The sequence below is a fragment of the Erinaceus europaeus genome, chromosome 9 (genome assembly GCF_950295315.1).
Source record: "Erinaceus europaeus chromosome 9, mEriEur2.1, whole genome shotgun sequence".
Taxonomy (NCBI): domain Eukaryota; kingdom Metazoa; phylum Chordata; class Mammalia; order Eulipotyphla; family Erinaceidae; genus Erinaceus; species Erinaceus europaeus.
In genome coordinates this window covers 31,267,957-31,295,530 of record NC_080170.1, presented here as the reverse complement: position 1 = coordinate 31,295,530, position 27,574 = coordinate 31,267,957, and the positions used below count along the sequence as shown (strand labels likewise).

The window sequence follows — 27,574 nt, the reverse complement described above, 5'->3', positions numbered from 1 at the left end:
GCTGGCTGGAGTAGTCTTTTTATTTATTTATTTCAGAAATGGATGCCTGTTAATTTTCTGATTCAGTCTCTTTCCTGAATGACTGTTTTAAAATGAGCTGAGAGCCGCCTGTTACCTGCCCATTTCTGCATGGCTGAGCAGATTCCTCCGTAAATCCAACTTTCTCTTCATCTCTATCACTATACGTCTCCAAATCACAGAGAATTCATTCCTGAGCTGGAGAGGTGCCAGAAGTTTCTCATCTCGCTGTCTGTGGGCTGCCTTTTTCTCTCCCCTCTCAGAGGCTTTCTGATGCCTAGAGTGAGCTCAACTCAAAGGTTTCCAGCCTGCTCGCCTAGCATTCCCCCACAGCCACACGGAGGGAGCTCCAGTTTCTGAGCAACGCCAGCACCCAGCACCGGCATCTGTCTCCTTTTACCTGCAGGTGTTCCAGAAACTTCACAATGCGTCTGGTAATGTATTTACTCCTCTAAACATGCCACTTTAGTGTGTATTCTAGGCAGCTACTGGTATTTATTTTTTTCCCAATAATCTGTCTTCTGAATAATGTGCATGCTGAAATGTCAAGGGGGCTTGCAGACCCGGCATGTTTAATTACTCGTCTAGGTGTACATTCTGGTTAATGTGGACATGTTTGCGTAAAGATGCATTATTTATGCACACATGTGTTTGTGGCAGCAGGTTTCACTGAAGGAATCTTACTGAAAGCGCTACTTTTTTTTTTTTTAATATACACTCAGGGTTTCTAATCGGATCTGTACACAGATCTCATATAGCAGCAAGTAGAGGAAAAAAATATTTTTCATCCCTGTGAAAAATGGTATGTTTTAGGCACCTGTTTGAAAAAACCCTCCTTTCTTTCTTTACAAGAAAAAGGTGACTATGTGCATGGGTATGGAGGGGTGAGTGTGGGGTTTTGAGATTTGGAGAGAAGAGTTGTCTTGCTGCCACACGAGAATGTATGCCCCATGTTACCTGCTTCTGGGAAAGTCGGCGATGGGAGGGAAGAGCTTTACCCATGGCTGTGCCTGAGAGTAAGCCCAGGGGACTCTGAGCCGTAGCCTCAGCGGGCATTTTAGGTATTCTAAATACTAGGGCTTGAATAATAAGTAGATGGGGGAAAATCTGCTGTCGCAAGTCTCCTGGCTTGCAGAACTCCCGTTCACACTGTGCATTCATTCAGGGTGTGCGTGTTCTTACCGACAGCTTAGCTAGTCAGGCAGCGAGAGAGTGCTGGCTCATAATACTCAGTATTTATCTGCCGGTGTCAGGTGCCAGGTTAAAATTAAGGAATTACTTAGCAATTAATAATACATGCAGCATCCCTCCCTCCTCTCATTGGGTGAGATTTACATCTTTGGAGCTTGTCTTCTAATTATAGAGATGACTGATTTAAGGTTCAGACTTAATTGCTATTCAGATCCTTCAGCGAGGAAGATCCTTGCAATAACTTTATTTAATTAAAAGACTTATTTTGAAAACATGCATATTTGTGTTTCTCACTGTGGTGCTAAGCTGATTGTGACAGTAATGTGCTATGTGTCTAAGATGAACAACTTGTCTAGGGTGTTTCTCACCTGTATAGCAGAACTTTGGTTTCTTGTCTTCATATTGTAATTCTTTTTGAGAGATTGATTGTTATTGTAAGATGAGAAAATATTGTGGTAACTTAAAATTCAAAAAGAAAAGTAGGCTAAGCTAGTAGTCCCTTGAGAAATTAAATTAAAAAATAGATTTTCAAGTGGTTTTCTGAATTCCTCACATGGGCATTAGTATTTAGTATAAATGTATTAAATAACACAAGTCAGGATAATAGTTATGCCATTTTGAACGTAGTTCCTTACTATGTTTAAAAAGAGTTAGTAAGCTGATTATTACCTATTAACCATTCATTACTTTTTCTCTGTGGTACTTGATTATAAATCTAACAATTGATTTTGATTTGCTTTGAATTGGAAAGGATTATAAACTTTGGTGAAATTGTTTACTGAACTATAATCATAGAAAGTATTTTCTTAGAAATCAGTGTGCAAATTACTTTTTAAAGTTTAAGACTTGGCATTTTATCACTTGCAGTACTGCATGCTTACTTTTAATACTGATTTTTATCAACCATGTTCAGTTCATAATTACTCAAAGTAGTGTAGTGAGGTGTATTTTAGTATGTGTGAATGATTACTTGAAAGGCCATCTTATATTAGGAGCCATTTAAAACCTGTGTAGGCTATTAATGTTATACTTATTTGCTGCTTTGTATGCAACTGATTTTTAAGTACCATTCATCTCAAGTATTTAAACACATCCAAGATTATGCCCTAGTTGATATAAAAATCTTGTTATTGAATGTGAACATCTAGAAGCCGGTTTCGTATTTAATGTATAGAGTGGCTGGAGATTTAGTAATTAGCTTAAATGTATTGCAAAGGTTACAAATGTCAATCTGTGTAAAAACATCTTTTGCATTCAACCACATCGAAAGACACTTTCATCTTACTTTTGAAATTGACTTTTTTTTTTTTGAAGTCAGTTTCAAAGATGTTAAAAGGAGTTTTATTTTGCAGAGCCCCTATAATGCTGTGTGGCTACAGGGAGGCATTCAGTGCCATCTTGTGTGACTGTCATGTGCACTAAATAGTGAGAGGAAGGGATGCCATGCTTGCCATCTGTTTCTAATTAGGACATCCTACTGACTTTACATGTACTGTAGACCAAGATTTTATTTTCTAAAACACATTTGTATTACCCACACCCCTTAAAATGATCATAAAGTTTTTCTCTCACAGAGTACCTATTATACAACTGAAACTGTCTTGAGAAATGTTTTTTTTTTTTAAGGTTCACATATAGAAAGAAGATATAGAAACTGCAATTTGTAGACTGACTGTGCACCCTAGCTAAAAAAAATCATGCTTCCATCCAGTATCTGTTGAGTGTGGCTTTGCTGACTCCTGGCCCTGGGCACAGGGGTGTAAGGAAGGGAGAGAGGGAGGTTTGTCTAAAGAAAGAAGAGATACCTGCCATTTCAGCATTATCAGTTGTTTGTGGAGGCACACATACCTGCAACATGGTTTGAGGTGACATTCTTTCTTTATTTTACATAGCTTCATGATGATGCCTTTGCCAGAGTTGCAGCTAGAGAAGAATGGGGAGCATAGCTGACCAATTACAATAGGTTAGTAAAGGAAGTTCTAGAGAAGATATCTTCTCAACAATATTTTTTTGTTTGCTTGCTTTTTTTTTTCTTTCTTTTTTTCTCCACAAGGTTATTGCTAGGACTCAGCAGCCATTTTTTGACATAAGGTAAGAGATAGAGGGGGAGAGAGACATGAGGAAAGGAAAGACACCTGCAGCATTGCTCCACCAATCATCAAGCTTCCCCTCTGCAGGTAGGGACTAGGATCTTGAACTTTATCAGTTCAAGCTTTACCAGGTGTGCTACCGCCTGGTCCCTTAACTATGTTTTGAAGATTAGTGGTGGAATGGATGAAAAGGTGAGAAAAAGACATTTTGGGTAGATGGTAAAGAAACAAGAGAAGAAGCAAATCCAAGAAGGATCAAAACATTATCCATAACATTATATAGAGGAGTCATGATTAATTTTTTAAATTGGAGGATTGTGCTTAAAATGTTTTTTCACTTAATCTTCATTAGTCTTATTATATTCTGTGAAAATTTCTTTGAGAAAGTAGACATTTATTCTATCCTATCAGCTTCTATAAACACTGCTTCAAATCTACACGATAATTCTAATGGTTATTTCTTAAGCGTTGACTGTTGGCCAGAAACTGAACTAAATATATTACCTGCATAATCTCATATTGTTCTTACTTCCAATTAAAGTCTACATTCTATACAAGTCAGGAAGAGGGAGAGGGCTAACCAGGGTTGGGAACCCAATGTCCTGTGGTAGTGGGAGAGGGGACTTTGGTGATAGGTGATATGAAATTGTACCCCAAAGATAAATTTATTTTTATTAAAATATTTTATGTATTTTAATGAAGGAGAGACTCAAAAGGGAGAGATGCAGAGAGATAGAGACCACAACACTGATCTGCTCTGGCTTATTGGCTTATGTTGGTGCTGGGGATTGAACCTGGAACCTCAGAGTCTCAGCTATGAAAGTCTTTTTAAAATTTTTTTAAATTGCCATCAGGGTTATCTCTGGAGCTCGATTGCAAGCACTAGGAATCTACCTTTTTTTCTTCCCTTCTTTCCTTTTTTTTTTTTTCTTTATTTGACAGGATGGAGAGAAATTGAGAGGGGGGAGGGAGGGAAGGAGGAAGAGAGAGAGAGAGAGAGAGATACCTATTTCACTGATCATGAAGTGCCCTTTTTGCAGGTGGGGAGTGGGGGCTCGAACCTGGGTCCTTGCTCATGATGATATGTACATTTGATTGGATGTGTCACTGACCAACCCCTGCATGAAATTCTTATTTTTTTAATTTAATTTATTTTATTTTTTATTCTGCCTCCAGGGTTATTGTTGGGGCTTGGTGCCTACACTAGGAATCCACTGATCCTGGTGAACATTTTTTCCATTGTTGTTGTTGCTTTGCTGCTGTTGTTGCTGGATAGGACAGAGAAATGGAGAGAGAAAGGGAAGACAGAGAGGGGGAGAAAGATAAGACACCTGCAGATATGCTTTGCTGCTTGTGAAGCGACTCCCACTGCAGGTGGGGAGCTGGGGGCTCCAACTTCCCAATTTCTTTGTACTTTGTACCATGTGTGCTTTAAGCCTGTGGGTTACAGCCTGGCCCCTGCCTGGCCCCAGGCATGAAAGTCTTTTATGTAACCATTGTGTTGTCTCCCCAGCCCAACAACAACTTCCTTATAAAACATTACCTCTAATAAAATTTAAATAAACAATTATACTTCTGGTTATTCACCCAAATAAAACAAAAACACTAATTCAAAACACACACACACACATACACATACACACACATTGTTGCATTATTTTCAAATTAGCTACAGAAAACAGAACAGTGTTTACCAGATGAAGGAAATTAGAGGCTGAATGAAATGAATAAAGGAGGTTAATTGTGCTGTAGTGGGCAGAAAGTAGACTTTGTGTGATAATCCTGACTTTACAGTATCTACAGATGTTGAAGTGTGGTGCCATATACCTGAAACATCTTTGTTCAAAGCCAGTATTCTTCTTATTCTTTTAATGAAAAGTAAATTTAAGAAAATCCTCACATGTGGATGAAGAAATGAAAATCCTAGCAAGTCACATTATCTGCTGAAGGTAATACAGGGTGAGTTGTGGCAAAGCTGGATTTGAACCCAAACTCCGAGGCTACCTTCTAACCAGTTCTGGCAGAGTTGCTCCAGTTCTTACCTCCTCACTGGCTCTACGTCCAAATAGTTGTGACCAGTTGCTGATTGAACATATCACTTGAGAGCAGATGCTGAGCTAGAACTGAGTAAGTTGTTTCTTCATGGGTGTAGTTAAGTGTGTAAGGGGAGCAGAATAGGGTAAGGAGAGCTTTCACAGAAGACATTCTGATAGTCTCCCCAAGTCTCTGGAACCCCCTGGAGGGAAGAATGTCTATTATGGCAGCCCCAAGTGGAAGAATAGCACCTGCAGTAATGTCACCACATTCAACCAAGACTCCAGGAAAGCACAACTGAACCAGAAGTTGAGGCAGATCCTGAGAGCCCTGCAGTTGGGGGTGTCAGCCAACTGCACCTCTTGCAGGGGAATCATACACTTATTCTTTCCTGCCAGGAGATTTGAGTGTAGAGAAAACCACAGGGACTCCAGCAAAGCAAACTGGGAACTCAAAGAGGAGAATTTGAGGACCTTCCTACTAGCAGGACCACATGTGTGCAGGGTGGGGAACGTCTAAAAGGGAGTACTCTTTAGTTTGTTCACAGTAGGTGTCCACCTCAGTCCTCAGAACCTCAAATATATATAACACCCTTAGAAGTTGGCTTTTCATCGTCACCCACAAAGCGTGTACTTCTTTTGGTCTTTGTTCTAGGGAGATTTAGTAACTGTGTTATTGGATGGCTCCTTCTGTCTCTGGTCTTTCTTCACCTGTCCAGTTCAGTCTCACACGTCCACCATACCCTATGAGCCAAATGTTACTCTGAATTGCAACTTCAATACTTAACATCCTTCATGGGTTACCTGTGCTAAAAGAATAAACATCTGGAAGTCGGGTGGTAGCACAGCTGGTTAAGCGCACATGGCACAAAGCACAAGGACTGGCATAAGAATCCCAGTTCGAGCCTCTGGCTCCCCACCTGCAGAGAGGTCGACTCACAGGCAGTGAAGCAGGTCTGCAGGTGTCTGTCTTTCTCTCCCCCTCTCTGACTTCCCCTCCTCTCTCCATTTCTCTCTGTTCTATACAACAACGGCATCAATGGCAACAGCAATAATAACTACAACAATAAAACAATAAGGGCAACAAAAGGAAAAATAAATAAATATTTAAAAATTTATTTAAAAAAAGAATAAACACTAACTTCTTTTTGCGATGTGAAAAGACCCTCTGTGGCCTGATTGTGTGAATAACTTGGAACCAGACAGGAGGAAATTCAGCAGAATGTCTGAGCTGTAGTAGGCATGTTTATTTTTAAGTAGATAATTGGTTGCATTTAATTTGAAGGTTAGCAGATGGCAAGGAATTTGTGGAGTTTAGAAGTTATTTCACTTGGAAAGGAAGGATCAGGTGATTTGGGGGTGAGGGGCGTTTTGTACATTTTGGCTAAAATTTGGAAACTATCCAGGCAATTCATGAGAAAAATTCTTGGAAATGTAAGCTACAATTGGTCAGAGAACTTTATCCTGGACTGTGAGTTTTACTCTAAATGTCTTGGAACAGTGGTGGTCTGGTGGGAGGTGAATGTGACCATGCCCAGGAGTCAGTAGTATTATCAGACACTGTCCTTTGCTTACAAGCATGTGGAATGAGGTCTTGTGCCAGGAATGGAAGCCTAGGGGAGAGAGACAGAGACAGAGACAGAGAGATGCCAAAGAAAGGAGGCAGGGGAAGAGTGCAGTCAGCGTGGGCAGGAGTGCTTGATTTGAGAGGTGACATCCATGAGGTATTTGCAGATAAACCATCCCATTGATCTCTCCTAATGAAGGACATAGACATGTTTCATTTTTCTCTCACTCAGGCACTGCATGGTCATTTCTCCCAAATTTTGCCTGATTTTTAACCTACTGCCAAAAATCTCTTGAACACAGGATTAAGGTGTCAGAACAATTATGTTTATAGACACCAGTCATTCTGATAGAATTTAGGTTCCATCTCTTATTCCTACTGCTGTTATTACACATTTTTTCCAAGAACGTGTCTTGGCATCAGATGAACTGTGTTCCGGCCAGGAGAGACTGGCAGGATGGGTCCAAATCAGGAAGGTTTTTGTTCAAGGGGCAGCTGGAAGAGCCAGCACAGTTATCAGGAGATGCAGACCCTTCTCCAGGGAAAACCAGGAGCTGTTGCCTCCCTCTACACAACTGACAAAGAAAAGAGGTGGCTGATTTAACATAAACAGAAAAGACTAAATTTCTTTGCAAAGAAAGCATCACATAATATAGGGTTGTGAAGTGTAAATTGAAAATCCAGTTTTCAGTGAAAGGGAAATAATGGCCAAGGCTTAGTGCTAAATAAGCCTTAGGTGCAGAAATGAATGGTAAGCTGTTTTTGTGGATTTGCAGAGCCATGTGAGGAGCTCAAAGCAAATACTTAATTGCCCTTAAAACTGCGTAACAAAATGGTAAAATTTGCATATCCTCCCAGGCTGACTTGTTTTACTGTAAGATGCAGAAAAAACACATGTAGCATAATTCCACTAGAATCCATGGTGTAGAGAAAAAGTAAACTTTTAAGATATGATCAGATTAACCTCCAAAGCCTAGTAGGTGGATATACCGAGGCTGGCGCCTGACAAACTGTGATAATCTAGTTGGAACTCTGGCAGGGGTGTTTGTGAGTCTGTGACTCAGTCATGTAAGTCTATGCCCCTGCCTACCTGGGGCTGCAGGCACAGAAGGGAAGGGCTGAATCTGCTTGCCCTTGCACATGATCCCGGGTGAACCCTAGGGATTTCAGGCTTCCTTTCAACCCAATTTATCTGTGCAGTGCAATATACTATTATCTTCTCACAGCAGAAGGAATCCTGGCTGGAGAGCTCCAGTAACTGGGTACAGTCACACAGTGAGAAGGCAGGTGACTGAGAAGGTTTGAAGCCAGGAGCTAAGTGTGAGCAGAGAGATGACAAGGAACCAACTCCAACCCTACTGGTTTTCTTTTAAAAAAAATTTTATATTTCTTTCCCCCCCCTTTTTAAATTTCTTTACTGGGAATTAATGTTTTACATTTGAAAGTAAATACAAAGGTTTGTACATGCGTAACATTTCCCAGTTTTCCATACAACAATAGAACCTCCACTAGGTCCTCTGTCATCCTTTTTTGTCCTGTATTCTCCACCCACCCACCCCAGAATCTTTTACTTTGGTGCAACATGACAATTCCAGTTCAGGTTCTGCTTGTGTTTTCTCTTCTGATCTTGTTTTTCAACTTCTGCCTGAGAGTGAGATCATCTCATATTAATCCTTCTGTTTCTGACTTATTTCACTTAACATGAATTTTTTTTCTTTTTTATTTAAGAAAGGATTAATTAACAAAACCATAGGGTAGGAGGGGTACAATTCCACACAATTCCCACTACCCAGTCTCCATATCCCACCCCCTCCCCTATAGCTTTCTCATTCTCTATCCCTCTGGGAGCATGGACCCAGAGACATTGTGGGTTGCAGAAGGTAGAAGGTCTGGCTTCTATAATTGCTTCCCCGCTGAACATGGGCGTTGACTGGTCAGTCCATACTCCCAGTCTACCTCTCTCTTTCCCTAGTAGGGTGGGTCTCTGGGGAAGCGGAGCTCCAGGACACATTGGTGGGGTCTTCAGACTAGGGAAGCTTGGCCGGCATCCTGATGACATCTGGAACCTGGTGACTGAAAAGAGAGTTAACATACGAAGCCAAACAAATTGTTGAGCAATCATGGACCCAAAGCTTGGAATAGTGGAGAGGAAGTGTTAGGGGAGTACTCACTGCAAACTCTAGTGTACTTCTGCTTTCAGGTATATATTTTGCTGTAGTTTACAGATACGTGTGAACATATGCTCTCTCTCACAGAAACTGGTGTATATCTAGGTTTTGGGACTTTGTTAGAAAGTGAACCACCTGAGATGGAATTAGAGTATACTATGAAAGGAAAGGTCTCACCCGAGTAATGAAGCTGAAGGGTTGTCATCCCACATGTGAAGTCTCTGGACACAGTCTGAAGTGAAGCATGTTGAGGTGGCAATCGTTGTGTTGGTTAGGTTATGATTGGCAGATGCAATATTATTTGATATGGATTGGGAGAGGCATACGGGAAAGTGGGCCCTATCCAATGGTTCCAGGACTGGGGGAAGTAGAGGCTCTATAGTGGAGATGTGAGGTTCCTGCTGTCTTAGGGTTCAAAAAGACAGTGGATAGTTAATGTTATCATCCCATTATTTGGTAATTGGGTTAACTTTGAAAAGTCTTTTTGTTATGGTTTTCTGTATAGTACCCAGTATCTTGTATATAGCTGTGCTATTGATTGCTTCTGATCTACTTGGTCTAGGCTTTTGAGAGAGTCTGCATATCAATTACACAGCCTATATATTGTAAAGATTCAGTTTGTGTTTTGAAAAACTTCGAGACATACAATTAATTTTCCCCCTCTCGTATTAATTAACTAGTGATGTATATGACTACATATTACTAGGAGTGTACATAAACACCATTCCCACCACCAAAAGACTGAGACCCATCCCTCCCACCCACTCCCACCCCCCACTGTCCCAGGAAGCTGCATGTGTACCCCTCACCACAGGGTTTTTACTTTGGTTCCCTACTTACAATTTGGTCAGGTCCTGCTTTTAGTTTCCCTTTCAGATCTTCTTACTCAACTTCTGTTGATGAGTGGGATCATCCCATACTCATCTTTATCTTTCTGACTTAGTTCACTTAACATAATTCCTTCTAGCTCTGTCCAAGATGGGTCAGAGAAGGTGAGTTCATTGTTCTTGATAGCTGCATAGTATTCCATTGTGTATATATACCACAGCTTTCTCAGCCACTCATCTGTTGTTGGGCACCTGCGTTGCTTCCAGGTTTTAGCTATTATGAATTGTGCTGCTATGAACATAGGAGTACACACCTCTTTTTGGTTGGGTGTTATGGAGTCCTTGGGGTATAATCCCAGGAGAGGAATTACTGGATCATATGGAAGGTCCATGTCTAGCCTTCTGAGAGTTTTCCAGACTGCTCTTCACAGAGGCTGTACCAATTTACATTCCCACCAGCAATGTAAAAGGGTTCCTTTGTCCCCACAACCTCTCCAGCATTTGTTGCTGCTGTCCTTTTTGATGTATGCCATTCTTACAGGAGTGAGGTGGTATCTTAGTGTTGTCTTAATTTGCATTTCTCTGACAATCAGTGACCTAGAGCAGTTTTTCATATGTTTGTTAGCCTTTTGGATCTCCTCTGTAGTGAATGTTTTGTTCATATCCTCTGCCTATTTTTGGATGGGGTCATTTGCTTTTTTGGTGCTAAGTTTGCTGAGCTCTTTATATATTTTGGTGATTAGTTTCTTGTCTGATGTCTGGCATGTGAAGATCTTCTCCCATTTTGTGAGGGGTCTCTCTGTTTATTTAATAGTTTCTTTGGATGTGCAGAAGCTTTTCAATTTGATGTAGTCCCATTGGTTTGTTTCTGCTTTAGTCTTCCTTGCAATTGGGTTTGATTCATCAAAGATGTCCTTGAGGTGTATGTGGGAAAGTGTTTTACCAATGTTTTCCTCTAAGTATTTGATTGTTTCTGGTCTGACATCTAGGTCTTTGATCCACTTGGAGTTGATTTTTGTTTCTGGTGAGATAAGGTGGTTCAATTTCATTCTTCTGCATGTTACAAACCAGTTTTCCCAGCACCATTTATTGAAGAGAGCCTGCTTTTTCCATTTAGTCCTTTGGGCCCCATTATCAAAGATTAGATGTCCATAGGTGTGGGGATTTATTTCTGTGCTTTCAATTCTGTTCCACTGGTCTGTGTGCCTATTTTTGTTCCAGAACTATGCGGTTTTGATGATGATGGCTTTATAATATAGTTTAAGGTCTGGGAGTGTGATGCCTCAATTTCTGTTTCTTTTCCTTAAGATGGTTTTGGCAATTCTAGGTGTTTTCATGTTCCAGATAAATGATTGTAGTGTTTGTTCTATTCTCTTAAAGAACCTTGGAGGAACTTTGATGGGTATTGCATTAAATTTGTATATGGCTCTGGGGAGAATATTCATTTTGATGATATTTATTCTTCCAATCTATGAGCATGGGATATCTTTCCATTGCTTGGTATCAGTTTCTATTTCCTTGAGTAGCGACTCATAGTTTTTAGTATATAAGTCTTTCACTTCTTTAGTCAACTTTATTCCTAGGTATTTTAGTGATTTTGCTGAAACAGTAAATGGGAGTGATTTCTGGATGTCTTCTTCTTCAGAATTAGTGTTTGCATGAAGAAATGCCACTGATTTTTGTACATGGATTTTGTAGCCTGATACCTTGGTACATTGCCTAATAACTTCCAGTAGTTTTCTGCTGGATTTTTTAGGTTTTTCTATGTATACTATCATATCATCTGCAAATAGTGAGAGCTTGGCTTCTTCCCTTCCAATCTGTATTCCTTTGATTTCTTTCTCTTGCCTGATTGCTATAGCAAGAACTTCCAATACTATGTTGAAGAGTAACGGTGACAGTGGACAGCCCTGTCTAGTCCCCGATCTGAGGGGGAATGCTTTCAGCTTCTGTCCATTGAGTATGATGTTGGCTGTAGGTTTGCTATATATAGACCCCACTATCTTGAGGAATTTCCCATCTATTCCCATTTTTTGTAGAGTTTTGAGCGTGAATAGGTGTTGGATTTTGTCAAAGGCTTTCTCTGCATCTATTGAGATAATCATGTGTTTTTTGGCTTTGCTTTTATTGATGTGGTGAATGACATTGATTGACTAATGTATGTTGAACCAGCCTTGCATTCCTGGGATGAATCTCACTTGGTCGTGATGAACAATCTTTTTGATATGTTGCGGTATCCGGTTGGCCAAGTTCTTGTTTAATGTTTTGGCATCTATGTTCATCAGAGATATTGGTCTGTAGTTTTCCTTCTTTTTCTGTCCCTATCAGCTTTTGGTATCAGGGTGATGTTGGCTTCATAGAAGGTGGAAGGGAGTATTCCTGTTTCTTTAATCTTATGGAAAAGCTTAAGAAGTATGGGTACTAACTGTTTCCTGAAGTTTTGTAGAATTCATTTGTGAAGCCATCTGGTCCAGGACTTTTGTTGTTGGGTAGGTTCTTAATAACGGTTTCAATTTCTTTTTATTTATTTATTTATTTTTATAGGGTAGGAGGGGTACAACTCCACACAATTGTCACTGCCCAATCTCCATATCCCACCCCCTGCCCTGATAGCTTTCCCATTCTCTATCCCTCTGGGAGCATGGACCCAGGGTCATTGTGGGTTGCAGAAGGTAGAAGGTCTGGCTTCTGTAATTGCTTCCCCGCTGAACATGGGCGTTGACTGGTCACTCCATACTCCCAATCTGCCTCTCTCTTTCCCTAGTAGGGTGGGTCTCTGGGGAAGCTGAGCTCCAGGACATATTGGTGGGGTCTTCAATCCAGGGAAGTCTGGCCGGCATCTGGATGACGGTTTCAATTTCTTTGTCTGTGATTGGTGCATTTAGATTTTGTAGTTCTTCTTGGTTCAGTTTTGGAAGGGCATATGCTTCTAGGAATTGTTCCATTTCTTCTAGATTCTCTAGCTTGGTGGCGTATAGTTCTTTATAGAAGTTTCGCAGGATTCTCTGGATTTCTGTGGTGTCAGTTGTGATATCTCCTCCATCGTTTACAATTCTATTGATTTGAGTCTTCTCTCTTTTTTGTCTGGTGAGTCTGGCTAGGGGTTTGTCAATTTTGTTTAATCTTTCAAAGAACCAACATTTGGCTTCATTGATCTTTTGTATAGTTCTTTTATTTTTGATGTTGTTTATTTTTGCTCTAACTTTAGTGATTTCTGTCCTTCTGGTTGCTTTAGGGTTCCTTTGTTCCTCTTCCTCTATGTCCTTGAGGTGTGCAGTAAGGTCATTCATATGAGCTTCTTCTTGGTGTTTAATATGTGTTTGTATGGCTGTAAGTTTCCCTCTCAGTACTGCTTTAGCTGTGTCCCAAATATTTTGATAGGTTGTGTCTTCATTTTCATTTGTTTCCAGGAACATTTGAATTTCCTGCTTGAGTGAATCTCTGACCCAGTGAGTCTTAAGGAGTATGTTGTTTAGTTTCCAAATTCTGTGACTTTTAATAATTTTCTGTTTGTTTTTAAATGTTAGTTTTACTCCACTGTGGTCTGAGAAGATATTTGGGATGATTTCAATGTTCTTGAATTTATTGATGCTGTCTTTGTGGCCTAACGTGGTCTACCCTTGAGTATGTGTTATGTGGATTTGAAAAGAAAGTGTATTCCAGTTTTTTGGGGTGAAGGACTCTGAAAATGTCCAAGAGGTTAGTCTGTCAATCTCTTCATTCAATTCTCTTGTATCTTTGTTGGTTCTCTACTTTGTTGATCTGTCTAAGTGTGAGAGTGGGGTATTGAAGTCTCCCACTGTTATTGTATTACTATTGATGTATTTTTGAAATTCTTTCAGTAAGTGCTTGATGTATTTAGATGGTCCCTCATTGGATGCATAGATGTTAATAATTGTTAAGTCTTCGTGGCTGATTGATCCTCTAATCATTATGTAATGTCCTTCCCTATCTTTTATTACTTTATTTAATTTAAAATCTATCGTGTCCGAGATGAGAATGGCTGTTCCTGCCCTTTTTTTGTGGTCCGTTAGCCTGTATGATAGTTTTCCATCCTTTCATTTTAAGTCTGTGTTTATCTTGTTGTGACAGATGGGATTATTGCAAGCAGCATATGGTTGGGTTATGTTTTCTGATCCATCCCCCAACTCTGTGCCTTTTGATGGGTGAGTTTAAGCCATTGACATTTATTGATATTATGGATTTAATGTATTGTAGTGCCATGGTTCAAAAAAAATTTTTTTTTGTTTGCTCTGATATATTGCCAGTATTATAGTGATGTTCTTGTTTATAAGAGGTCTTTTAGAACCTCTTTCATGGCTGGTTTGGTGATGGTTGCCTCCTTTAACTGTTGTTTGTCTAAGAAGGTTTTGATCCCTCCATCTAGTTTGAATGAAAGTCTAGCAGGATATATTATCCTTGGTTGAAACCCTTTTTCATTCAGGGCTCGATAGATATCTTGCCATTCATTCTCTTCTGGCTTTTAGAGTTTGAGTGTAGAAGTCTGCAGATAATCTTATGGGTTTTCCCTTGTATGTGACTTTTTGTTTCTCTCTTGCAGCCTTTAGGATCCTTTCTTTATCCTTACTTCTTCTCATTGTGACTGTGATGTGTCTTGGTGTCTTCAGGTCTGGGTTGATTCTGTTTGGTACTCTCCGGGCCTCTTGAATCTTGATGTCCTTTCTGTTATTCAGGCCTGGGAAGTTTTCTTCTATTATTTCCTCTAAAATGTTTGCTTCCCCTTCTTCTCTTTCTTCCTCAGGCAGGCCAATTATGCGAATGTTACTTGTTTTGAGATCATCCCATATGTCTCTGTTGTTGTTTTCAGTGTCTCTCAAATCTCTTTTTAAGCTCTTTCACCTCTTTCTTAGTTTTCTCTAACTCATCCTCTGTCTGACTAATTCTGTTTTCTGCTTCTGTTAGTCTGCTTTCCCTTGCCTCAGCCTTTTTCTTCATTACAGCTATTCAGCTTTCAGTTCTCTAATTGCCTCAAGATAATCAATATTTTCTTGGGGGTCTCAACTGTTGTTTCCCTAATACTGCCATTCCATTCCTCCAATGTTGTTTTCATTTCTGTGATTAATAAGTTTATTATTGCTTGCATTCTTTTCTTATCTATGGTTACTTCTGGCTGATTTGTAGTTTCTTCTGGGCTCTTGTCTTCATTCATTGGAGTAGCAGTTTTTTTTTTGTTTTTGATCTACCCATTTTTTGATTTATGTGTTTCTTTTTTTATGCTCCGTTGTTCCTCAGTTGTTGTGTCTTTAGCACAAGCAATATTGTACTAAATACTTTTATGACAATTGCACTCACCAACCTCAGGAATTACAGTAGCAACTGAAGCAAGTATTGAAGCAGTTTAATCACTACCAGGTAGCCAAACAATTTCTCCAGTCCGTGAAAAAATAGTAACCAAATCCCAATGAAGAAGAAAGAGAAAAGAAAGAAGGGATAGCAAGAATAGACAGTTATGTGAATCTATTATCCACTGTATATTATAGGGGTAACAAGAGGGGAAAGGGAAGTAGAGCAGAGATACACACATGAGAGTCCACTCTGAGTCAGATTTCTTCCCCAAAATAATTCACAAATTCAGAAAGGCAAAGAAGGAAGGAAAAGTGTATGACAAGATAAAAAAAAAAGAAAAAAGAGACAAGAGAGAGAAAAGATAAGAAAAAGAGCTGTAATTAAAGAGCAGTGAAAGGAAAGTTTTTTTATTACTTTATTTTTAATTTAATTTAATTTTTTAATTAGCTAGGAGGAGGAGGGAGGGAGAGTCTGTAGAGGAGGTAGGAGTAACGAGACAAGTTCCTCCCACAATAGATAAGATGCCCACTACCCTAGCAATGAAAGATACCCTAAGAGTTAATTCTTATCAACCTAAAGGGGGGGGAAGATATATGCCTTTATATAATATTAATAATAAAATAGAGCAGGGTAAAAAAGAACCCTGTCCCAGATTACCTCAAACCTCATGATGAGAGGCAGCTGATTGTTAAGAAAGAGAAAAAAAAAAAAAACACCTCAGGACTAGACAAGGATAGCTGAAATAGACAGTTATGCAAATCTACTATCCACTGTATATTCTAGGGGTAGCTAAAGGAGGAATGGAAGTTGAGCAGAGATAGTCACAGTGAGAGTCCAACTCTGAGTCAGAATTCTTCCCCAAAATAATTCCCAAATGTGTGTCAGTGACTTCAAAAAAAGCACACTGTTTGGTGGTGTGGGGGCTGGGGCCTGTGGCTTTGGAAGCTGTAGGATTAAGGAAGAAAGGATGACAAGAATGAGCAAAAGAAAAAAAAAGAAAGAGAGAGAGAAAAAAGAGAAGGATAAGAAAAAGAACAGTCATAAAAGAACAGTGAAAGGAGTTTTTAAAATTTATTTTTAATTATTTAATTAGCTATGTGGGGTGAGGTGGGGGGTGTTGGCTACCTAGAAAGAAAAAAGGCCAGAGGTTTCAGAACTGTATAGACTTAGAATGAATGATACTCCCTAGTGGACAGGAATCTTGGTAAAGAAAGAGGCTCAGCAGGGGAGCCTGCTAGGAGCTGGTCACCAGGGTCTGGTTATGAGGGGGTGAGGGGGAGGAGGTGTGCTTAAGAATTTAAAAGAAAGAAAAAATTTCCCCTTATTTTCTACTCTTTTTTAACCCAAATTAAGTTGTAGTCACCTCCTTGGTGTCACTGCTAGGACCCCTTATTGACTGGCCTACTAAAGGCAGAAAATCCTACTGTTTCCAGAAGATGTGGTCAGAGCTCAAGCCACTAGCAGCTTCTCAGTCTGCCATCTTCTAACATGAATTTTTTAAGGTCCATCCAAGATCGGCTGAAAACGGTGAAGTCACCATTTTCTATAGCTGAGTCATATTCCATTGTGTATATAGACCACAACTTGCTCAGCTACTCATCTGTTGTTGGACACCTGGGTTGCTTCCAGGTTATGGCTATTACAAATTGTGCTGCTAAGAACATATGTGTACACAGATCTTTTTGGATGGGTGTGTTGGGTTCCTTAGGATATATCCCAAGAGAGGAATTGCAGGATCATAGGGTAGGTCCATTTCTAGCCTTCTGAGAGTTCTCCAGACTGTTCTCCACAGAGGTCGTACCAATTGACATTCCCACCAGCAGTGCAGGAGGGTTCCTTTGACCCCACAAACTCTCCAGCATTTGTTGCTGTTACCTCTTCTGATGTATGACATTCTCACAGGAGTGAAGTGGTATCTCATTGTTGTCTTTATTTGCATTTCTCTGACAATCAAAAACTTGGAGCATTTTTTCATGTGTTTCTTGGCCTTTTGGATCTCTTCTGTGGTGAATATTCTGTCCATGTCCTCCCCCCATTTTTGGATGGGCTTATTTGTTTTCTTGTTGTTGAGTTTTACAAGCTCTTTATATATTCTGTTTATTAGCCTCTTATCTGATGTATGACATGTAAAGATCTTCTTCCATTCTGTGAGGGGTCTCTTGGTTTGAGTAGCAGTTTCTTTTGCTGTGCAGAAGCTTTTTAATTTGATGCAGTCCCATAGGTTTATGCTTGCCTTAGTTTCTTTGTAATTGGATATGTTTCATTGAAGATGTCTTTAAAATTTATGTGGAGAAGAGTTCTGCCAATATTTTCCTCTAAGTATCTGATAGTTTCTGGTCTAACATCCAAGTCTTTAGTCCATGTGGAATGTACTTTTGTATTTGGTGAAATATAGTGGTTCAGTTTCATTCTTCTGCATGTTTGAATCCATTTTTTTCCAACACCATTTGTTGAAGAGACTCTGCTTTCCCCCACTTAATAGTCTGGGCACCTTTGTCAAAGATTAGATGTCCATTGGTGTGGGGGCTTACTTCTGGGCTCTAAATACTATTCCACTAGTCAGCATGTCTAGTCATGATCCAGTACCAAGCAGTTTTGATTACAATGGCCCTATAATACAATTAGAAATCTGGGAGTGTGATGCCTCCATTTCTGTTCTTTCTCCTCAAGAATGTCTTGGCAATTCTAGGTCTTTTTTGGTTCCAGATAAATATTTGTAGCATTTGTTCTATTTTCCTAAAAAAATATGGTTGGGATCTTGATGGGGATAGCATTAAATTTGTATAAGGCTCTGGGTAGTATATTCATTTGTATGATGTTAATTCTTCCAACCCATGAACATGGAATATCTTTCCATTTCTTTGTGTCTTTTTCAAGTTCCTTGAATAATGACTGATAATTTTCAGTATACAAGTCTTTCACTTCTTTGGTTAGGTTAACTCCTAGATATTTTATTGTTTTTGTTGCTATAGTAAAAGGAATTGATTTCTGGATTTCAACTCCTTCTAACTTAGTGTTTGCATAGAGCCATGCCACTGACTTTTGAATGTTAACTTTGTAGCCTTGACACTTTACTGTATTGCCTGATGATATCCAAAAGCTTCTCGCTGGATTCCTTAGGTTTTTCTGTGTATACTATCATGTCATCTGCAAATAGGGAGAGTTTGACTTTTTCTCTTCCAATCTGTATGCCTTTAATTCCTTGCTCCTGCCTGATTGCTATGGCAAGAACTTCCAACACTATGTTGAATAGTGATGGTGGTAGTGGGCATCCCTATCTAGTACCTGATCTGAGGGGAAATGCTTCCAGTTTTTCACCATTGAGTATGCTGTTGGCTGTAGGTTTACTATATATAGACTCTGCTATCTTTAGAATTTTCCATCTATTCCCATTTTTTATAGTGGTTTGATCATAAAGGGATGTTGTATTTTGTTAAAGGCTTTCTCTACATCTATTGATATGACCATGTGGTTTTTGTTCTTACTTTTGTTGATGTGGTGGATCATGTTGATTGATTTAAGTATACTGAACCAACCTTGCAGCCCTTGGATAAATCCCAGTTAGTCATGATGAACAATCTTTTTAATAGACTGCTGTATCCGGTTGGCTTGATTTTTGTTCAATATCTTAGCATCTATGTTTATCAGAGATATTGGTCTGTAGTGTAGATGAAGTGTTGAGGGGTACTCACTGCAGACTATTGTGTACTTTTGCTTTCAGGTATATATTTTGCCCTAGTTTATGGATATGTGTGAACATATGCTCTATCTCAGGGGTCCTGGTGTATATCTAGATTTTGGGGTTTGGGGACTTTGTTAGAAAGTGAACCACCTGGAATGGAATTAGAGAATACTATGAAAGGAAAGGTCTCACCCGAGTAATGAAGCTGAAGGGTTGTCATTCCACACCTGAAGTCTCTGGACACAGTCTGAAGTGACGCATGCTGAGGTGGCACTCATTGCTTTGAGTAGGTTGTGAATGGCGGATGCAATACTTTTTGATATGAATTGAGAGAAGCATGCAGGAAAGTGGCTCCACTCTAAGGTTCCAGGACTGGGGGAAATATAGGCTCTATAGTTGAAATGTGAGGTTCTTGCTGTCTTAGGGTTCAAGAAGACAATGGATAATTATTGTTATCATCACATTATTTGGTTATTGGGTTAACTTTGAAAACTCCCTTTGTTAGGATTTGCTGTATAATACCCAACATCTTATATATAGCTGTGCCACCGGTTGCTTCTGTTCTCCCTGGTCTAGGCTTTTGAGAGAGTCAACATATCAAAGACTCAACCTATATATTAAAAAGACTCAGTCTGTGCTTTAAAAAGTTCAAGACATAATAATCAATTTTTCCCCTCTCATATTAATTAAATAGTGATTTATATGACTACAGTTTAATAGGAGTGTACATAAACACCATTCCCATTACCAAAAGACTGTGTCCCATCTCACCCACCCACCACTGACCCCCCTTCCCCCGCAACCCCAGGAAGCCAAATGTCCATCCTCCCCCTCACCACAGGGTTTTTGCTTTGGTGCCTTACTCTAGATTTAGTCAAATCCTGCTTTTAGTTTCCCTTTCTGTTCTTCTTTCTCAACTTCTGTTGATGAGTGGGATCATCCCATACTCGTCTTTATATTTCTGACTTAGCTCACTTAATATAATTCCTTCTAGCTTCAACAAAGATGGGTGAGAGAAGGTGGGTTCATTGTTCTTAATAGCTGTGTAGTATTCCATTGTGTATATATACCACAGCTTTCTCAGCCACTCATCTGTTGTTGGGCACCTGCGTTGCTTCCAGGTTTTAGCTATTATGAATTGTGCTGCTATGAACATAGGTGTACACATATCTTTTTGGTTGGGCATTATGGAATCCTTAGGGTATATCCCCAGGAGAGGAATTACTGGGTCATATGGAATGTCCATGTTTAGCCTTGTGAGAGTTCTCTAGACTGCTCTCTAGAGAGGCTGGACCAATTTACATTCCCACCAGCAGTGCAGAAAGGTTCCTCTGTCCCCACAGCCTCTCCAGTATTTGTTGCTGCTGTCTTTTTTGATGTATGCCATTCTCACAGGAGAATGCAGTAGGTCGTTTATTTAAGCTTTTTCTTCTTCTTTAATATGTGATTATATGGCTATGAGTTTCCCTCTCAGTAATGCTTTAGTTGTGTACCAAATATTTGATAGCTTGTGTCTTCGTTTTCATTTGTTTCCAGGAACATTTGAATTTCTTGCTTGAGTGTCTCTCTGACCCAGTGCTTCTTAAGCAGTATGTTGTTGAGTTTCCAAATTCTGTGTCTTTTAGTAATTTTCTGTTTGTTGTTGAATGTTAGTTTTACTCCACTGTGGTCTGAGAAGATACTTGGGATGATTTTACCGCTCTTGAGTTTGTTGATACTGTCTTTGTGGCCTAACATGTGGTCTATCCTTGAGAATGTACTATTTAGATTTGAAAAGAATGTGCATTCCAGTTTTGGGGGGTGAAGGACTCTGAAAATGTCCAGGAAGTCTAGTCTGTCCATCTCTTCATTTAATTCTCTTGTTTCATTGTTGATTCTTTGCTTTGTTGATCTAAGTGTTTGAGTGGGGTGTTAATGTTCCCACTATTATTGTATTACTATTTATGTATTTTTGTAGTTCATTCTGTAGGTGTTTGATGTATTTAGATGGTCCCTTATTGTGTGCATAGATGTTAATAATTGTTAAGTCTTCTTGGCTGATTGATCCTCTAATCATATGTAATGGCCTTGCCTATCTTTTATACTTTATTTAATTTAAAATCTATTGTGTCCGAGATGATAATGGTTGTTCCTTTTTGTGGTCAATTAGCCTGTATGATAGTTTTCTATCCTTTCACTTTAAGTCTGTTTTTATCTTGTTGAGTCAGATTGGATTCTCGCAAGCAGCATATGGTTGGGTTATGTTTTCTGATCCATCATCCCACTCTGTGCCTTTTGATGGGTGAGTTTAAGCCATTGACATTTATTGATATTATTGATTGAATGTATTGTAGTGCCATTATTCAACAATTTTTTATTTTGTCTGATATTTTGCAATTATTGTAGTGATGTTTTTGTTTATAAGAGGTCTTTTAGAACCTCTTTCAAAGCAGGCTTGGTGATGGTTTTATCCTTTAACTTTTGTCTGTCTAAGAAGGTTTTGATCCCTCCATCTAGTCTGAATGAAAGTCTAGCAGGATATATTATCCTTGGTTGAAACCCTTTTTCATTCAGGGCTTGATAGATATCTTGCCATTCATTCTCTTCTGGCTTTTAGAGTTTGAATGGAGAAGTCTGCTAATAGTTTTATGGGTTTTTCCCCTGTATGTGACTTTTTGTTTTTCTCTTGCAGCCTTTAGGATCCTTTCTTTATCCTTACTTTTTTTTCATTGTAATTATGACATGTCTTGGTGTCTTCAGTTCTGGGTTGATTCTGTTTGGGACTCTCTGGGCCTCTTGAATCTTAATGTCCTTTCTGTTGTTCAGGTCTGGGAAGTTTTCTTCTATAATTTCCTCTATAATGTTTCCTTCCCCTTCCTCTCTTTCTTCCTTAGGCAAGCCAATTATATGAATATTACTTCTTTTGAGATCATCCAATATGTCTCTGTTGTTGTTTTCAGTGTCTCTCAATCTCTTTTTTGAGCTCTTTTACCTCTTTCTTAGTTTTCTCTAGCTTGTCCTCTGGAAAATTCTGTTTTCTGCTTCTGTTAGTCTTATTTCCCATCCCTCAGCTTCTTTCTTCAATTCAGCTATTTCAGTTTTCAGTTCTCTAATTACCTTAAGGTAGCTGGTATTTCTTGAGGGTCTCATCTGTTGTTTACCTAATTCTGCTATCCCTTTCCTCCATAGTTTTCATCATTTCTGTGATTATTATGTTTACTATTGCTTGCAGACTTTTCTTATCTATGGTTACTTCTACTGATTTGTGGTTTCTTCTGGCCTCTTGTCTTCTTTATTTGTAGTAGAAGTTTTATTTACTCTTGGTTTGACCATTTTTTATTGATGTATTTTTTATTTTTATGTTCTGTTGTTCTTCAGTTCTTTTGTTTTGAGTACAAGCCATGCTATACTAAATACCCAGTCACCATCCTCAGAAATTACAATAGTAACTGAAGCAAGGATTGAAGTAGTTTAACCAATAACAGATAGCCAACCAATGCCTCCAGTCCAAGACAAAATAGCAACTAAATCCAAATGAAAAAGAAATAGAGAGGAAAAAAGGGATAGCAAGAATAAAAATTATGCAAATCTACTGTCCACTGTAAATTCTAGGGGTAGCAAGAGGAGACAGGGGAGTAGAGAAGAGACACACACAAAGAGAGTCCACTCTGAGTCAGGTTATTTCCCCCAAATAATTCCCAAATGAGTATTAGTGAATTCAGAAAGCAGAAGAAAGAAGGAAAAGAAAACAAGAATGAGAAAAAAAATTCAGTGAATTCAGAAAGCAGAAGAAGGAGGAAGAAAAGAAGATAAGAATGAGAAAAAAAGAAAAGAAAAAAGAGCAGTGAAAGGAAAGGTTGTTTTTTTTTTTTTTAATTAGCTAGGAGGAGGGAGAAGAGGAAGAGTGGATAGAGGAAGCAGGTAGATTGAAATAATTTCCTCTCACAATGGATAGGACACCCAATTACCTAGAAATGGAAAATAAACTAAAAGTTAATTTTGGTCAACCTGAAGGAGGGGGGAAAAAGGACACGTGTATATATAATAGTAATAATAAAATAGAACAGAGTAAAAAAACCCTAACAGTCTGTCTGCAGCTTGGATGGCTCCTGATTGGCTCACGCAGCCTGAGCAAAGACAGCCAATTGTTAAAAAATAAAAACAAAAACAAAACCTCCAGGTAGGGTGAGGCTCTGATTGGTCAGATATTTTGTCACTCCAATTGAGCTTCAGCCACTTAGAAAGAAAAAAAAGAGCAAAGGGAATCAAAAGGAAAAGGATGGGAATGACACCCCTGGTGAGGCAGGAATCTTGGTAAAGAAAAGAGCTCAGTGGGGAGCCTGCTAGTAGCAGCTCTCCAGCACCTGGGGTCTGGTTATAGGGTGGGGTAGAGGGGTGCGCTTCAGAAATAATAAAAAATAATTCCTTTTTTTTCTCTGTTTTCTAACCCAAATTGAGCTATAGTCACCTCGTTGGTGTCACACTTAGGACCCCTTATTCACTGTCCTGCTAACGGCCAGTTATTTCCAGCAATTGTTGTCGGAGGTCATGCCAGCAGGTGCTTCCAAGTTGCCATCTTGGCTCCACTCCCAGTTTTCTTATTTTCAATGTTATTGATTTCAGCCCCAACTTTAGTGATTTCTGTCCCTCTGGTTCCTTCAGTGTTCCTTTGTTCTTCTTCTTCTAGGTCTTTAAGATGTGCAATCAGGCTTTTTATTTTTATTCTTGATTGATGGATCCACTGAGCATTAAGTATTGTCCTTCCCTATCTTTTTAAATTTTATTTATTTTAAAGTCTATTGTGTCAGATATGAGAATAACTGTTCCTGGCCTTTTTTGTGGGCCTTTGGCTTGTATGATAGGATTCCATCCTTTCACTTTGAGTCTGTGTTTGTCTTGTTGAGTTAGGTGGGTTTCCTGTATTCAGCATATTGTTGGGTTGTGTTTTCTGATCCATCTTCCTACTCTGTGTCTTTTAATAGGTGAATTCAGGCCATTGACATTTATTGATATCAAAGATTGAAGATATTTTAATGCCATTCCTGTAGATTTTCAGAGTGTTCTCATAGATGGCCTATTTATGGTGGTCTGACTGTTTATAGAAGATCTTTCAGAACTTCTTTCAGGGCAGGCTTGGTGATAGTTGATTCTTTCAACTGTTGCCTGTCTGAGAAGGTTTTTATTTCTCCATCTAGTCTGAATGACAGTCTAGCAAGATATAGTAGTCTTGTTTGAAAGCCTTTCTCATTGAGCATTTGATAGATATCTTGCCATTCTCTTCTGGCCTGTAGTGTTTGTGTGGAGAAGTCTGCTGCTAATCTTACGGGTTTTCCTCTGTAGATGACTCTTTGTTTTTCTCTTGCAGCCTTCAGGATCCTTTCTTTATACTTATTCCTTTCCATTCTAAAGATGATGTGTCTTGGTGTCTTTAAGTCTGGGTTAATTCTCTTTGGGGCCCTCTGGGCTTCTTGAACCTTTATGTCTTTGATGTTGTCTAGACTAGGGAAGTTCTCAGCTATTATGTCGTGAAGAATGCTTTCTTCCTCTCCCTCTCTTTCTTTCTCTGGTAAGCCAATAATGTGTATATTATTTCTTTTGAAGTCATCCTATAGGTCTCTGTTCTTGTTTTCAGTATCTCTTAATCCCTTTTTGAGATCTCTTACTTCTTTTTTAGTTGTTTCTAATTTGTCCTTGATCTTGCTAATTCCGTCTTCAGCCTCATTTATTCTATTTTCTCTCCCCTCTGCTGTTTTCTGGAGTTCATCAATTTTGTTACCCTGTTCTGATACTGTTTTATCTTGTTCAGCTAGCTGTGTTCTTAGCTATTTTATCTTTCAGCTCTCTAATAACCTCAAGATAATTTGTGTTTTCTTCCAGGGTCTCAATTGGTTGTTTCTTCTTTTCTGTTGACAATTCTTTCAAACTCTTTACTCACTCCTGTAATTATTTATTTAAAAAGTGTTTGGATGTTGACCTCATTATTTTGTGCTTCAACTGTTGGGGGGCTTTTAGCTGGACTCTTGTCCTTGTTAATTTCTCCAATATTTCTTCTTGTTGGTTTAAACATTTTATATAGTATATTATAAGGTCTTCTCTCAGTACTTTGAAATTACTGATCACTGTTACCTGGATTGACTTGTTTCTAAGTAAGGTAGTTAAAGGGTTCACGGTTGTGGAAATTGACAGTTGTTTCAATTGTATTTTACTCCTTGAGTTGGAGCTCAGTGGCTTAGAAGCCTCTTTTGTTCTTTTTCTTCCTTGTAGGTTATGGGAGCCTTAGGGCTTTTAAATTATAGGTAGGCTTCTTAGCTTAATCACTGACTCCTGACCAAGAGATAAAGCAGGGTGGGGCAGAGATAATACAGTGTTTATGAAAAGAGACTCTCATAGCCCCACTGTTAGGCCACAAGGTATATATCTTCTCTTGAGTTTCCTGGTTAGTTCTCTGTCCCCTGGTGTCAGCACATGACCTCCTTGCTGCTGCTCCCAATTCTGAGGGCAGTAGCAATGGAGACTCACATTTGCACTTGGTGAGTCTTAGGGGAGTCCTCTCTTCCCTTCAGCTATCTTTTTGTTGGTGAAACAGACTGGAGGTGGTGTCTCAATTGGTAAATTTCTGGACTGTTACCAGCCACTTAATCTCTCCCTAGCCTCCTCTCTGTCCATGCACCACACGTGTTTGCACTCACCGGTGATTTGGTGGATTCCTGAAGTTGTTCTAGTCCTGTATTGTTGCTGTTCCAGGTGGTCTCCTTTAGTATTCCTAGTTGTCCCAGGAAAGGAGAGGAGAGAAACACCACCCTTGTTGTTTTTTATTGTTGTTGTAGTTATTATTTTTGTTGTTATTGATGTTTTTGTTGTCAGGACAGAGAGAAATGGAGAGAAGAGGAGAAGACAAAGGGGGGAGAGGAAGATAGACACCTCTAGACCTGCTTCACTGCCTGTGAAGTGACTCCTCTGCAGGTGGGGAGCCGGTGGCTTGAACTGGGATTCTCATGCTGGTTCTTGTGCTTCATGCCAGGTGCACTTAACCTGATGCTCTACCACCCAACTCCCCCTACTAGTTTTCTTTTTTTAATTTTTTTTATTTATAAAAAGGAAAACACTGACAAAACCATTGGATAATAGGGGTCCAACGACATACAATTTCCACCACCAGAACTCCATATCCCACCTCCTCCCTTGATAGCTTTCCTATTCTTTAACCCTCTTGGAGTATGGACCCAAGGTCATTGTGGGGAGCAGAAGGTTGGAAGGTCTGGCTTCTGTAATTTTTTTCCCCACTGAACATGGGTGTTGACAGGTCAATCTATACTCCCAGCCTGTCTTTCTCTTTCCCTAGTTGGGTAGGGATCTGGGGAATCAGAGCTCCAAGACACACTTTTGGGGGTGTGGTCCAGGGAAGTCTGGTTGGCATCATGGTAGCATCTGGAACCTGGTGGCTGAATGGAGATTTAACATAGAAAGCCAAACAAATTGTTGACTAATCAGGAACCTAAAGGCTGGGATAGTGCAAATGAAGAGTTGGGGTGGTGGTGGTGTCTCTGTTTTGTAGATAGCTAGTAGGCATATTTTAGTTACTGAAAATGAGTTATTCACTGAGATTGGAAGCTTGTTGCGTCATACCTGATGATATTTCCAAAGTATGAGTGTCTACCTGCTCCCCCCCTCCCCTTTGCTATTCTTCATAAAAGGGCTTTGTAGATATCAGAAATTAGTAGCTGAATTCTGCTTTATTTTAGGTCTACAGTGGACAGTGAACTCATACCGTATAGGGGAAAGCATATTGCCAGTCTGTGCCACTGAATGACTCAGGCTTGGCATTTACCCTGCAGAAGCTGGGCAGCCACACAGAACTCTGAGTACACTCATCTTGCAAGGGTGATCCCACTGAATTTCCTTCTTCTGCTCCTGCTGAAGAGGGGTCCCTTTGCCGCAAAGTGTATATTGTGACACCTAGCTCTTATCAAGAAGCATGTGTGTTAATAGAAGTGAGTTTCAGAGTTTGACATTCTGGGGACAGGCCCCCTCTATTACCTTGAGAAACCACTTTAATATCTGAGGAATTGGAATAATACTTTCTGCTGCTATAAAGGTAAAATGATATATATCCTTCCTGGTATACAATAGGCTTTCTAGTTGGGGCCTCATTCTTGCATGATTTCACCATTTTGAGATATTTTTCCAGTGAGAGAAAGGACACACACACACACACACACACCAAGAACATAGCACTGAGGCTTCTTCTAGTGCCAGTGTGGTACTCTGATGTGGTGCTGGAACTTAAACCTGGACTGTATACATACAAGCATATGCTGTACCTGATAAGCTATATCTCTGACCCTAGGATAGGCACATAAATAAGGCAGATACACAAGTGTATAAATAAAGGCGTCTGATTCTGGACCCCATCTTTCCAGGTTCAAATCCAAGCTCAATTTTACTTTTAAGGCTCTTTTTGCAGTGTGCTGACATCATTGAGCAAAGACACTTAGCAAATTTGTTGGTTGCAGCATTGTTTGAGATATTAAAAATCAATATACAGCCAAATATACATCCAGAGAAATACTCTTAAATAATTTATAGACTATACATGAAATAGAATACTGCAGAGTTTTCTTTCTATTAACTGTCAGAACTATATATATGGATATTGGAAAATGATACACTTTCAAGAGAAAAAAAAACTTTTTCCCCAGGGCAGTCATTGTA

The 27,574-nt window shown here is 39.4% G+C and overlaps 1 protein-coding gene across 1 annotated transcript in view; it reads left to right on the top strand.

Annotated features, from left to right (window-relative positions):
• The first annotated feature begins 366 nt into the window (after positions 1 to 366).
• Positions 367 to 27,574, top strand: part of SCHIP1 (schwannomin interacting protein 1) — a 646,656-nt gene continuing 619,448 nt past the window's right edge. The window contains exon 1 of the mRNA XM_060197568.1: positions 367 to 452. Within this exon, the coding sequence (XP_060053551.1) occupies positions 444 to 452 (9 nt within the window). The 5' untranslated portion in view covers positions 367 to 443. The remainder of the gene's footprint in view (positions 453 to 27,574) is intronic.